The sequence below is a fragment of the Macrotis lagotis genome, chromosome X (genome assembly GCF_037893015.1).
Source record: "Macrotis lagotis isolate mMagLag1 chromosome X, bilby.v1.9.chrom.fasta, whole genome shotgun sequence".
Classification (NCBI taxonomy): domain Eukaryota; kingdom Metazoa; phylum Chordata; class Mammalia; order Peramelemorphia; family Peramelidae; genus Macrotis; species Macrotis lagotis.
The window spans coordinates 476,951,379-476,964,228 of NC_133666.1; the positions used below are offsets into that span (position 1 = coordinate 476,951,379).

The 12,850-nt window shown below is 33.0% G+C and overlaps 1 protein-coding gene across 1 annotated transcript in view; it reads left to right on the forward strand.

Annotated features, from left to right (window-relative positions):
* The window catches only part of CDH7 (cadherin 7), a 193,393-nt gene that overhangs the window by 136,120 nt on the left and 44,423 nt on the right, over positions 1-12,850 (forward strand). Inside the window, exon 7 of the mRNA XM_074200451.1 lies at positions 9,306-9,559. Within this exon, the coding sequence (XP_074056552.1) occupies positions 9,306-9,559 (254 nt within the window). The remainder of the gene's footprint in view (positions 1-9,305; positions 9,560-12,850) is intronic.

The following is a 12,850-nucleotide window of genomic DNA, read 5'->3' on the forward strand; positions in this document are numbered from 1 at the left end:
GGTTTTTGCAAGGCAAATGGCATTAAGTGACTTGTCCAAGGCCACACAGCTAGGTAATTATTAAGTGTCTGAGGTTGGATTTGAACTCAGGTATTCCTGACTCCAGGGCCAGTGCTCTATCCACTGTGCCACCTAGCTGCCCTGGAATACAATGTTCTAAAAGACAAATTATATTGGATTACAACCAAGAATAACTTACCCAGGAAAACTCAGTATAATTCTAGAGGGGGCAGTTTAGACATAAGAGTGAAGATAAGTATAAAAGGCAAATATGAATGAATAATGTTTAGCTACTAAATAGGAACAAACTGCTTACATTCATATATGAGGAGATGATACAGTTGTCCCCTCTGAACTTTATCATCATCAGGGAATATAGACAGAAACTTATAAGACACAACCTGAGAGTGAGTCTACTATAAGTTAAAAATGAACTGAAGGGGGAAAATGGAAAAGAAAAGGAAGAGAAATACACTAGATGCCATGGGAAAAGGAAGAGGCAGACTCTTATACTTCAATCTTATCTGAACTAGTCAAAAGGAAGAAAAATATAAACATAGACACAACTTGGTACAAAAATCCATTTCACTTAACAGAAAAATGGAAGGAAAAGGGGGGGAATTAAAAAGAGGATAAATTTAGGTGAAGAGATGAGTCCTAAGAAAAACAAAATGAGGGATGTATATAAAAATTTTTTTCTATACCTACCTCTTTTGCAGGTGGTAAAGCATGGCAATCTGAAGGAGAACCCATAAATTGGGAAATGGCTGAGCCTATTATGGTACATAATATGATAGAATACTTACCAATATAATCATGTACCAGGAATCTAGAGGACTAATAATGAAATAAGCTACCTTTCTCTGAGGGGAAAGATTCAGAATGTATTAATTTATTTAGTTAGTTTTTTAGTTAATTTGTGTATTTTCTTGTTTATTTTATGTAGTCAATGAGGGTTTTTTTAATTCACTATACTTGTTTGTAATGGGTTTTATTTTTCTTGTGTTTTCTGTTGGATGGGGGGAGGGTTAAGGAAAAGGAGTGAGAGAAGGCAGATCTTGAATAATTAAAATAAATAAAATAAGTACTAAATCTGCATTATGCTAAGATATTTAATACAATAAATGAAATGGTAATGCATTTTAATGAATTGTAAAGCAAAAAATATATAAAGCAAAACTTTAAAAAATGAATGGGGAAAAAGGAAAATCTATACATGGAATTTGAAAATGATGAATCCAAGTTAAGAGATCTAGGAAGAAGGTCTTTGTGACAAAAATAAAACTGTTCATGTGAAGAATAATAGAAGTTGATGCCGATGAACAAATAGAGAAGGGAATTACTGACAAGGCAGAAGAAGAATTTTAACTGATCCATTGTGCATTGATTGAGTCTTTAGAAGAATGCTATCCACTTAATAGAACTGCTGTGAGAAAATAATATTTCAAGCCTGAACTTGCCACCTAAATATAAGCAATTATTATGACAATCATGATGATTATAAATGGGTCAAAATGGAAGAGATGTTTGAGTTCTCTGTATGCAAGATGCAATGTCATTTTTAGCCACTGTTTCAAGGTGAGGAGGTGACTTAATGAAAAAAATAGTTGAAATGAACTAATACACATGAGAGCACTATTATAGTGGTGGAAATAGCACAGTGCCTTATAATAGTCATTAGAAGCAAAGAATATTTAGTATTTATTATGATCAGATGATAATTATTGAACATCATTCTAACTGGTTATACCTGATGTGGGAAGAGAGCTGAAATTACTATTTCACATTATCCTCATAATTCCAGTATTTTTCTTTGTTATTCCTTGTGTTCTTCCCCTCTTATGCTTTTTGCCACCTAAATGTTAAAAAATTCCTTACCCTTTTTCCTCCCCAAGTCTAGGTCTAAGATTTCATTTAATCGCAATGAAAGACAAGATAACCTTTTTGTTTTTGACATTCATTCTTCATTCAACAATATAAAAATAATCATTTGCTTTTACTCCACAAATATTTACATTTGCACTCTCAAATATGTTCTTATTTTGTGTATCATCATCCCTATGATATATATAGGATATAAATCCAAATCTCCATTTCATATAGAGAGAAAATAAGGCACATTTATTTTTTTCAGTTTCTAAATCTATTAATTAAGAATCTATTAAGCACCAATGGTTGGGATTACAAATATAAGTAAATAGAAAGTAGTCCCAGCCCTAACATTCTAATGAGGAAAGAGAACAAATAAAGAAACTGAGGAAGAAGCATGGTAAAGAAAGTCCTTAGTGTACACAAGAGGGGAATAAAACATGACTTCCCTAGCACCCTCCTTAAATGAAAGCTCTGGGAGTGGAGGAGACTTAATAGCTTGAATTCTCGGTATTGAATCAAGACTTCAAGAGAAGGATCTGGAGCAATTGAGAGGAAATCCTGGGTAGAGTCTGGAGAGGAATGAAAGAGGGCATAGAAAGGAACATTTTTATGTAGATAAATATATGCATATTTTATATATTAGTTTGTTACTAAATAATTCACTTTATATCTCATATTTTGATATTTTAATAAAAAATATAGAGATCTTCAGTGACTAGCTCATGATTAGTTCTGTTCTCCAAACCTGATATTAACCATTATTTTTATGTTTCACTTCTGCTGAATTGGTTCTTTTTTAATATTCCCATGTCAGTCCTCTGTTCTTTTGTTCATATTGTTCCCCACATCTTAAATAATTAAATTCTCACTTTCGGTACATAGAATTTCAATAGTTTTTTTATTCTAAACTGAGATACCACTTTTTCTACGATCCCTTTCACAAACAACCAGTAATGATCTTTTTCATGTTAGATATTAAATGGTATTTTAATCACACATAATAGATATGATGTATGTGTTTTTTCTACACATATCCTCTGTAATTTTGTATTATTCATATTTGTTTATGTTTTTCTAAGTGTACAAAGTCCTGGACTTAGTTAATAGATAAATTGGAATACTACCTCAGACTATTGTGTAGCCCTGAGCAAGTCACTTAACCTCAATCAATCTCAGTTTCCTCATCTATTAAAAAGGGAGGTTAATGATATGCATATTACAGGATCATTTTGAGAATAACAATAAATATGTGGAGTGTTTGAATTATTAAAAAACTATCTAAATGTTAGTTATGATAATGATGATGATACATTCCTTTACTGAATTATGAGCATCATGAAGGTAGGAATTTAATCTTTGTATCTTCTTAGTGCCTGGCCCCATAGTTCTACTGCAGCCTGTAGGAGTTTAATTATTACTGAAGTTGATAAATGACAAGATGCAGGGAAATTCAGGTGAATCTTTGTTGAATAGACTAGGGACAGTAGTAGAACCATTATTGGAAAGAAAAGAAAAAATCTGGAGGTTGTCCAAAAGGATTTAAGTTGGCCCTTTTCCTAAAATATAAAATCATGAATCAGTAAAAGGGGTCTAAATCTAAAAGGAGGCCATTAAACATAATAAGAGCTCATTTGGCCAACTACCAGAAACTAAACATACATTAAAAAAAGAAGAACTAAGGACAGTGCAGGGATTTTATTAAATTATTCCTTCCATAAGTTTTATTAATTTAGGTTCTTTTGCTGTACATCGATACAAAAAATAAAATATAGGAGACAAAGAGACAGAGAAGGGGTGGGGGAGGAGAAGAGAGCAGATCTTGAGACTACTTTTTTGTTATAGAGATTTTTCTTGAATTTTGGTTTATGTTTTTGCTAACATCTGCTTTTCCTAGATAAAGTTATATTGAGTTCCCACTCCTTCCTCAGATGAAGGTTGACAGGTATTTATTTTATCCTATGTTAAAGTCACTGGAAATATCTGTGACTCACATACTATAAAAACTGCTACTGAGATTCACAGCATGGGAATAGTTGTATATCTCAGCCTGGAGACTTCAGGTGCTTACTTGGGCAAGACTGAAGGACATTTGAGGAAGAGGCTGTGTTATTTACCTTTCCCCATTCTTGCTGTGTAATCACTGTTGAAGGTGCAGGTCTAAAGCTAACACCCACTTAATTCAACTTTAGCATTGGAATGAAATGAGGTACTAGTGAATCACAGGACATTTAAAAAGGAGGAGGTTTGCATTGTCCAAGGTTATGCAATAAGAATATTCAATATGGATGTATTGACTCATAGTAGCTCCCATCTCATCTCCCATTTGGAAACACATCTGGTCATTTAACAGTCTTCAGCGTATAAAAAATCTCTCAAGTCTTGGGCAAATCTAAGAGGCCCAGAGCCCTCCAAGTCTTGGGTGTTTTATTGACTCTAGATGGGAAGCTCTGTCGGTGAAGATGGAATCAATCAGACTTTATGGAGGAAGAAGCTTCACTTAGGGAAGCTCACGGAGCAACAAAGATGGAAAGAAGTTCTGTGGGAGTTGTGTATGGGAAGGGAACTAGGTCAGGGGAATGTAAGCTGCACCAGCAAATCGCTGCCCTATCACAAGCACAATGGTATCAGGGACTTTGAGAGTACAACTTGCTACAGGATGACTAGAAAAACACTTGAACCTAGTAAATGGACACGGTTCCTTTATAATCTTTATAATCTATGTTTTTAGAACTTACTTTTTAAAAAATGATTAACAGATTCCTTCCCCCCAATGATCATTGATTCAGTAGGTAATATAAAGTTATAGAGTAGATATTAACAGGCACTTTAAAGGTCATGTATCCAAAGAATGTTAAACTCAAATAGAAACTAGAACACTAAGCCATACACAAGGATCCCTGTGGATTGTTTTATTGAATTAGAAAATGTTTTATTGTGCTTTTATTTATTTTGTTAAATATTTTCCAATTACACTTTATTCTGTTTCAGAATTCACTGGGGCAGTATTACCAGTATGTTTGACACCTCTGATCTACTCCAATCCCCTTATTTAAAAGAGGAAGAAATTAAAGTAGGTAGGAATTAAATGATTTGCTCACAGTTACAAAGGTAATCACAGTCAGGATTTAAACTCAGGTCCTTTGATGCCTAGATCAAGGCTTTTCCGACTCTATCATGCAGTAGTCTTCTTCCTTATTTTCTCCCTTCAGGAAGTATGCTCTGAATTTAAAACTGGCCACTTTCTAGTATCAAACAAAAGTAATTATTACAAAACTTAAAAAATCATTTCTTCTCTTTTCTTAGTTTCTCTTCCTCCCCACACCTCATTAGTGTCATTTTCTTAATTATTAGGTTGATCTGAGAGGAAGAATAGTATAATGGAAGAAACATTTTGTAGAACTGATGTGTGTGCCTTGGAGGTAAGGACTGGAAAAGGTGACTAGAACATAGGAATTTCGGTTTTATGTCATAAAAATGTTAAAGGAGAAAGAACAATGGATTTAGAGTAAGAGGACCTGGCAAGTCACTTAATCTTTCTTGATGTCAGTTTTCCTGTCTGTAAAAGGAGGGTACCAAAATAGTTGGCTTCTGTTGCTAAATTCAACTTTAAATCTATGATCCCTTCCCTCAAAATTATGTTTGTGTCTATCAATCTGCAAGGTGAATTATTAACTGAATATATCCTTAACTGATACTACCCACAATAACAGGAAAATGCATACATAACTTTTAATGAACAATTTTATTTTGTTTTCATTATTAAAGCATCTTTTTAAAAAATTAGAAATTGCTTCTGCCTTTTGAACTTGGGATATTTCATATTTCATATCCCAAGCACTTTATTTTTTTATACTCATATTGCTAAGATGAAAAAGGTCCATGATATGTAGCAATAGCAATCTCATTCTCAAATCTTGATACATAATATATTATATAAATTCCTTTTTTTGCTGATTCCATAATAGCTTTTAGGCATCCCATCACTACATATACTATTGTATTTCTTCATTACTTAATGGCATCCAGATGCATGTGCCTCATGTTATTGCCTTTCAGGTATTTTTCTAAAGTATGTTGATACAAAATAACTACACTCATTTTTACAATAAAAATTTTAAATATCCTTCTCATACATCATAATTTAAGTTATAAAAAGAGGATTTGATGCCTCTGTTGATAATGTTTAAAATCTGAATGGATGTCTAAAAGATCGTTGTTATTGTTTTCTATCGATTTGAAAGCACAAGTTGAAATGACATTCTTTGAAGTTAGTCAGTCTGTTTGGAGGTCAGAGAAGTAATTTTATCTCCATGAATGACCAGTTTAATATGAAATGTCAGAGCACACAGAACAGATTACCCACTCATAATGTCCATAAAGATACTTGGGGTCTCCATAAAAGCCTTTGAATGGGTGTGGCATTTTAATGCATGTTTTAGCCATTGCCAAATTAAAATAGTGACTCAGTTCAGACCTAAGAAAGATTTATGTGATGGTAATATCTGGCATATATGCCAAAGTGGTCACAGACAGAAAGGTCCAATATAGAAGAAAAACTCTTAACCATGGTTTCTGTGGCATAAAGCAATTTGAATGCACAATAATTGGGTAATGCATGAATAAATTTTGTTTTCAATTATAATGAAATAAAACCAGCATGAGTAAGTTAGGTGGCACAGCCTATAGGTATTGTACCTGGAGTGAGGAGAAAACTGAGTTCAAATACAATTTCAGACACTTATCTGTGAGAATCCTGAGCAAACCCTTTGACTTTTGTCAGTTTCTTTAGCTACATAATGAGAATAAAAATAGCTCCTACTGGGTGGTTGTGTGGGTAACAGAAATACTATTTGTAAAATGCTTTATAAGTCTTAAAGAGTTAGAAAAATAGGGGTGGCTAGGTGGCACAGTGGATAGAACATCAGGCCTGGAGTCAGGAGTACCTGGGTTCAAATCCGGCCTCAGACACTTAATAATTACCTAGCCATGTGGCCTTGGGCAAGCCACTTAACCCCATTGCCTCGCAAAAAAAAAAAAAAAAAACCTAAAAAAAGTGTTAGAAAAATACTAGTTATTACTATTATTTCACATGAAAAAGGCAATTGTAAAGCTATTGGGGAAAGATTTGCTTGAACTTGTAGACACTGAAATAAGCAAGAACTTGGAGAACAATGTATACAGTAACCATAACAATATAAACAAAAAAATTACTGGAAAGCAGATAACATCAATTTGCTTGTTATGGACAATCTTGGTACTAGATAATTGCTAATGAAAGCACCCTGCCTCCTTGTCAAAGAAAAGTAAGAATATATTTAGTATAGCTTTACTATTATTTGGTTTTTATTTGTTTTTTTTTTCTTTGTTACTTTGGAAGGGTCAATTAGTGGCTGGGGTGGACGACTCAGGGGAGGCAAGAAGATTAATACAAGAAAATGATTGTAGTATATGATTGTTTGTTTGTCCTTTGGTCTCAAAGAGGATCAAAATAAATTCACCATGTTAGAGTCAAGTTGCAGGGTATCTGACTGTGGCTGCTCATACCAATATAACACGGAATGCTCTACCACAGGTTGGGCAAAAATAGTTCATCTTAACATTTGGGTTGGCATCAGTAAAACTTAAAACTCCATTTTCCCTGTAGAATGTAGGATGTGAAAAAAAGTTTCATTTTTGGCAATATCTCTAGTATTCTAAATGTTGCCTTCCACAAAATTGGTACTTAATATTGTTCAGTCATATTAGCTTGATTTTGTTAAAAAATAGTTGAAATATTGCTTTAAAGTTCTGTGTTATAATGTATCTTATCTTCATTTAGCACTTTATTAATGTTCATGAAAAAATAAGATAAAAGGACCAATGTTTTAGAGCAGGAGTGGAGAATCTTTTGTTTTTCTGCCAGGTACGATTTGGACTTTCATATTATTAGTGGGTCATAGAAAATAGTCAAATTAAAAATTAGTCTGCTATATTTTGTCAAACATTTAATAATTAATTTATCTCTAAAAATTTCCAACCTTATAGGTCCCTTGGTAATGCCAGACCAAGTGATTTCACGTGGCCTGAGTTTGGACTTTCCTGCCCCTGTTTCAGAACTTTCCTGCCCCTGTTTCAGAGTATTCATCACTAATTTTAGTCTTTGCTATCACTAGAGATAAATGACAATATTAGAGAATGTACTGTGAATAAAAAAAGCTGTCATCACCACTTGTTCAGCACACATTGAAAAGAGAAGAACTGTTTTCATAAGTCCTTGATTCTTGATTGTGTTTATAAGTTAAAATTTCAGTGATTACATGTTTATTGTTCTCTTAAAACTATTTCAATCTACTCTATGTTTTGGGTAGAGATAAATATTTCACAAACAGCATTTCATTTTCCACTGATTGTCTTCCATACCAAGAATTCTCTTCATCCTCGCCTTTTTCCTCAAGGTTTACTGGCATCCTTCAAGACTCAGCTTAGATCCCATCTTTAACAGTCCCACTTGCCTAAAGTACATTTCTATTTAAAATTTTTTTGGGGGGGAGGGAAGGAGAAAGTGTATAATTAATATCTCCTAGGTACAAAGTTGTTCTTTCTCCCCTTAGAATGTAAGCATCTTGAGGATAAAAAAAGATTTTTGCTTTTCTTGTTTCTTTGGTGCTCAATATAATAGTTATAAATGTTTGTTGGTGATGATAAGATCTACAAAAATATAGATACTATGACTGCCTCATACATAACACTCAATAAACTAATGGTAGGTATGAATGTAGTTTTGAGCCTAGTCATCTTCGTGAGTTACTTAATTCCTAAATATCCAAAGTGAATTAGTAAGACTTTCTAATTAAGCAATTTAGCCAGGGCCTGCATCTGTTCCCTGGGAAACAACCAGCCTTCAAAAGCTTAGGTCCTTTTTTTCAGGTATAATAGGCTTGTTTCTAGACCACATAATGACATGTTTATTTGTTGCTGCAGCATTCAGAGCAGCCCAGTGATCAGTTTCCTAATGTAGTCTCCAGAATCAGTGGAACAGACCTTTCAAATTAGAATTTAGAGGATAGCTATATTTTTCTCTCATTTTCAATGTGCACCTCTGTGTAGTGCAGTTAAATTATATAGTAGACGAATATTACACTTATGTCCCTGTGGGAAAAGATTCCTACATCTTATCAGTGGCCTTTCACATAATATTCAAAAGACCTGGATTAGCCTAAGCAATGTACAGCAGTCAAGCAGATTGAGTTAACTAGAAAAGCATTTACCATTATCTTTTAGGCAAGAAAGCTGCATTGATGATGATTGTTCTTCTTATTATTGTTGTTGAATGCTGACAGTTTAGTTTGATGGCAAAATTTCTTTATATTCTCATTGACATTCATAAATGAAAGAGCTCTTCTATGCCATCTACTTAAATGGTAATTAAATTTTCCAAATAACTTTCTCTACAGGAGCTGGATTTTGAAGCCAAGACAAGCTATACACTGCGCATAGAAGCCGCCAATAAACATGTTGATCCTCGCTTTCTGAGCCTGGGTCCCTTCAATGATATGACAACAGTGAAGATAATTGTGGAAGATGTGGATGAGCCCCCTGTGTTTAGCTCCCGTTTATACTCCATGGAGGTGTCTGAAGCCACCCAAGTAGGGAATATCATTGGAACTGTAACAGCACATGACCCAGATTCTTCAAACAGTCCTGTTAGGTAATTTTCAGGCTCATTTGTTCCTTTTTCTTTTTTGGTTTCATGAGTTTTGCCAGGTTATGTATTTTCACCAGCTTAGTATGCCATCAAAGTGCAGACAAGCCAGTTATAAACATTGTCGGTTTTTTTCAATTCTCAGTTTACTAACTTAAACTAGGGCAAGTGAATTAATCTAACTGAAACACAATATTTTCATGATGTAAAATAATAACAACAACAATAATGTTATTAATAATAATGTTACCTTATTTTTCAAGGTCGTTTATCTTGCAGTTTAGGAGAAATCTATTATTATCCACAAACATAGCTTATGCTCCTATTAAATTAATAACGCTGAACCTATTTCAGGACAAATTCTGTTCAGAAGTGAAGTGATGCTTATCTTAGTAGCTGAATAAATGTAAATGGTAAAGAAAATATTCATAAACAGTGTAAATTAGGTATTTGTCAGACATTACATTTTATTGTTGCTTTTATTGGCACATGTTGGCTTAGTTTATTATGCCAACTTCATTTTTGAAGACAATAACTTATAGGTTAAGAATCCTTTGATTCAGTTACATTGAATCCAATAAGCATGTAATAAATGCTTACTATTTACCAGGCATTGTATTATAAACTGAGAATACAAAGATAAAACTGAACAATTCTTGCCTACAAGCAGCTTATGTTCTTTCATAGTTAAATGTTCTTTGGAGAAGTAACCTATCATAAAATATACAGACCTAACCCTCAATTCTCAGGAATACCTGAGCTCAAACCCCACTTCCAGTCTGCTTAATAAGATGCCCAAATTAAAAAGCTCATTCACATCATAAATTTCAGAACAATCACAAGTATAAATTAGGAGAAAAATATCTTTCAATATATCTCAACACTTGTGAGAGATGCAGAGAATTGACACCATACTTTTCTTTCCTGAAATACAGAATTAAAACCAAGTTCTCCACCTTTTTATGAATTAATTAATGATCTTTATTCCATCTTTTTATATTAGAGTGCCCAGAATATAGTTGGTTTTAAATAAATATATTTGAACGAATCAATAATTTAGTGCATGTCAACTAAATTATACTGCTACAAGCAAATTGAACTTAGAAAGGAAAAAAAAATCTTTGTTCTCTATGTGCTTTGCAAATAATTCTGAGAGTACTGTATTTAAGGAAGCATATTTTTTTGTTTTTTAATCTAAAGTTAGTTATGAGACTTACAACAAATAAAGACAGCATAAAAAGATGTAATTTGGCATGGCATGGCATGGCAAAGAAGCTGAAATAAAATGTACTCAATTCTATCCCAGGAATGTGACATACAGACATCACCTGTATTGGTAATATATAATGATTTTTCTTTAGTATTTCTGTCCCTTACCACAGGAAATAAACTTTGACAATATCATCTGACCATACCACTGATACTACAATAGTAACAGGACTAGACTTTTTGTTTGTTTGTTTAGGAAATTTGTTTTCCTTTCATTGAAGTAAATTTACCCAATTTGTTCTTTCTCCCATGGTTGTTTCTATTCCCTCCATAACACAAGCCACAAAGCTATATAGAAGGGCAGTATCTCTGAAAAGATGAACCAGGTAGTCAGGACTCCCATATTACTGAAGAGTATAATTAATCAGTACTAAATGCCATCTGTCCTTCAAAGGAAGAGTTCCCTCCTAGTTTTGCTCTTTAGGCATAATATAATTGTAAATATAATTGTAAATCACTTAGCATGGTGTTCAGAACACATAATATGTATTATTCAAACATTAGCTATTATTATTTTTGAATTGTTTTTATTTCCCGCCAATCCCATGTAAAAACAATTTTTAACATTCATTCTTTTTTTGAGTTTTGAGTTCCAATTCTTTGCCTCCCTCTCCACTCCAAGAAAGAAAGTAAATAAACTATATTATACATGTACAATCATGTTATTAGTCCATATTAGTCATTATATGGAAGAAAACTCAAAAGGAAGGTAGGGAGAAGAGAATAAAAGGGAGAGTGAGAGACAAGGAAGTATATGCTTTGGTCTTCAGATGACATTAGTTTTTTCCTCTGGTGGTGGATAACATATTTCATCATGAGTCCTTTGGGATTATCTTGGATCAGTTGTATTGTGAATAAGTCATTTATAATTGTTCATTGTACAATATTGCTTAGCTATTATTATATGCTGCAATAAAACTATAATTATTTAGAATAGGCATTTAGAAGGCATAGAAAAATGGAGTAAGGGGAGAAATAGTTGTTCTCTTTTTTTAATCATTAACCTAAAAATAATATAAAATCCAAAAGTAATTAGAATCACAATGACATGTCCTATATTTATAGAACATTAGAATTTAGGAAACGAAAGATAATTCTTAGGCTGTCTAGTCCAATTCATACTTTAATACTTATACCCTCTCTAGAAAGTGGCCATCTGTCATCTGCTTGAAGACTATTAGTGTTGAGGAGTTCATAAATTTTCTAAACAATACTTTCTCAATTGGGATGCTCTACTTGTTGGGAGAATATTTTTCCTTATGCTAAGTTTAAATTTATCTCTAGTACTGTGCTATAGAACTGAGCAGAACAATATCAATGCCTTCTTCTATTAATAGTAAATGATTACTAAATGTTTATTGATTGATTGATGTGGCAACTTTCCAAGTATTTCAATGCAATTACCATCTTCTGTACCAACTCATCCTCACAGTAATTTTTATTTTTTTATTTATTTAAGGTAGTGGGGGTCTAATGACTTGCCCAAGGGCACACTAGGTAATTATTAAGTGACTGGGGCTGAATTTGAGCTCAGGTCCTCCTGACCCCAGGGTCAGTTCTCTATCCACTGTGCCATCTAGCTGACTTCTATGTTGTTTTAAAAAAGCAATTCTTTCAAAAATACAGTGCCTAAAACTAAAACTTTATTGTAAATGACATGTGGCTAGGACAGAAATATAACCCTTTCCTCTCTCTGGGAGAGTAAAAATTTTTGTTTCTTTTTATTTTGAAGATAAACTGTATTAAGGATAGATAGATTTTATTCAATAAAAAGGAAGTTTCTCCCCTTGTATTTTCTTATTTGAAATCTGACCTTGATCAAACTGATAATTCTTTTTTTTATACATAATCTTGACTTTTTTCCCCCTCTGTATTATTGGTTTTCTATTCTGTTACTCTTTCACTTATTATCCTCAGGAGGCAAAGGACTTTATATTGACTAAGAATTCCTACACAAGTCTTACCTACAACATGTAACAAAAAAAGTCAGAATAAATTTAAAACTAATAATCACAATATATTTATAAT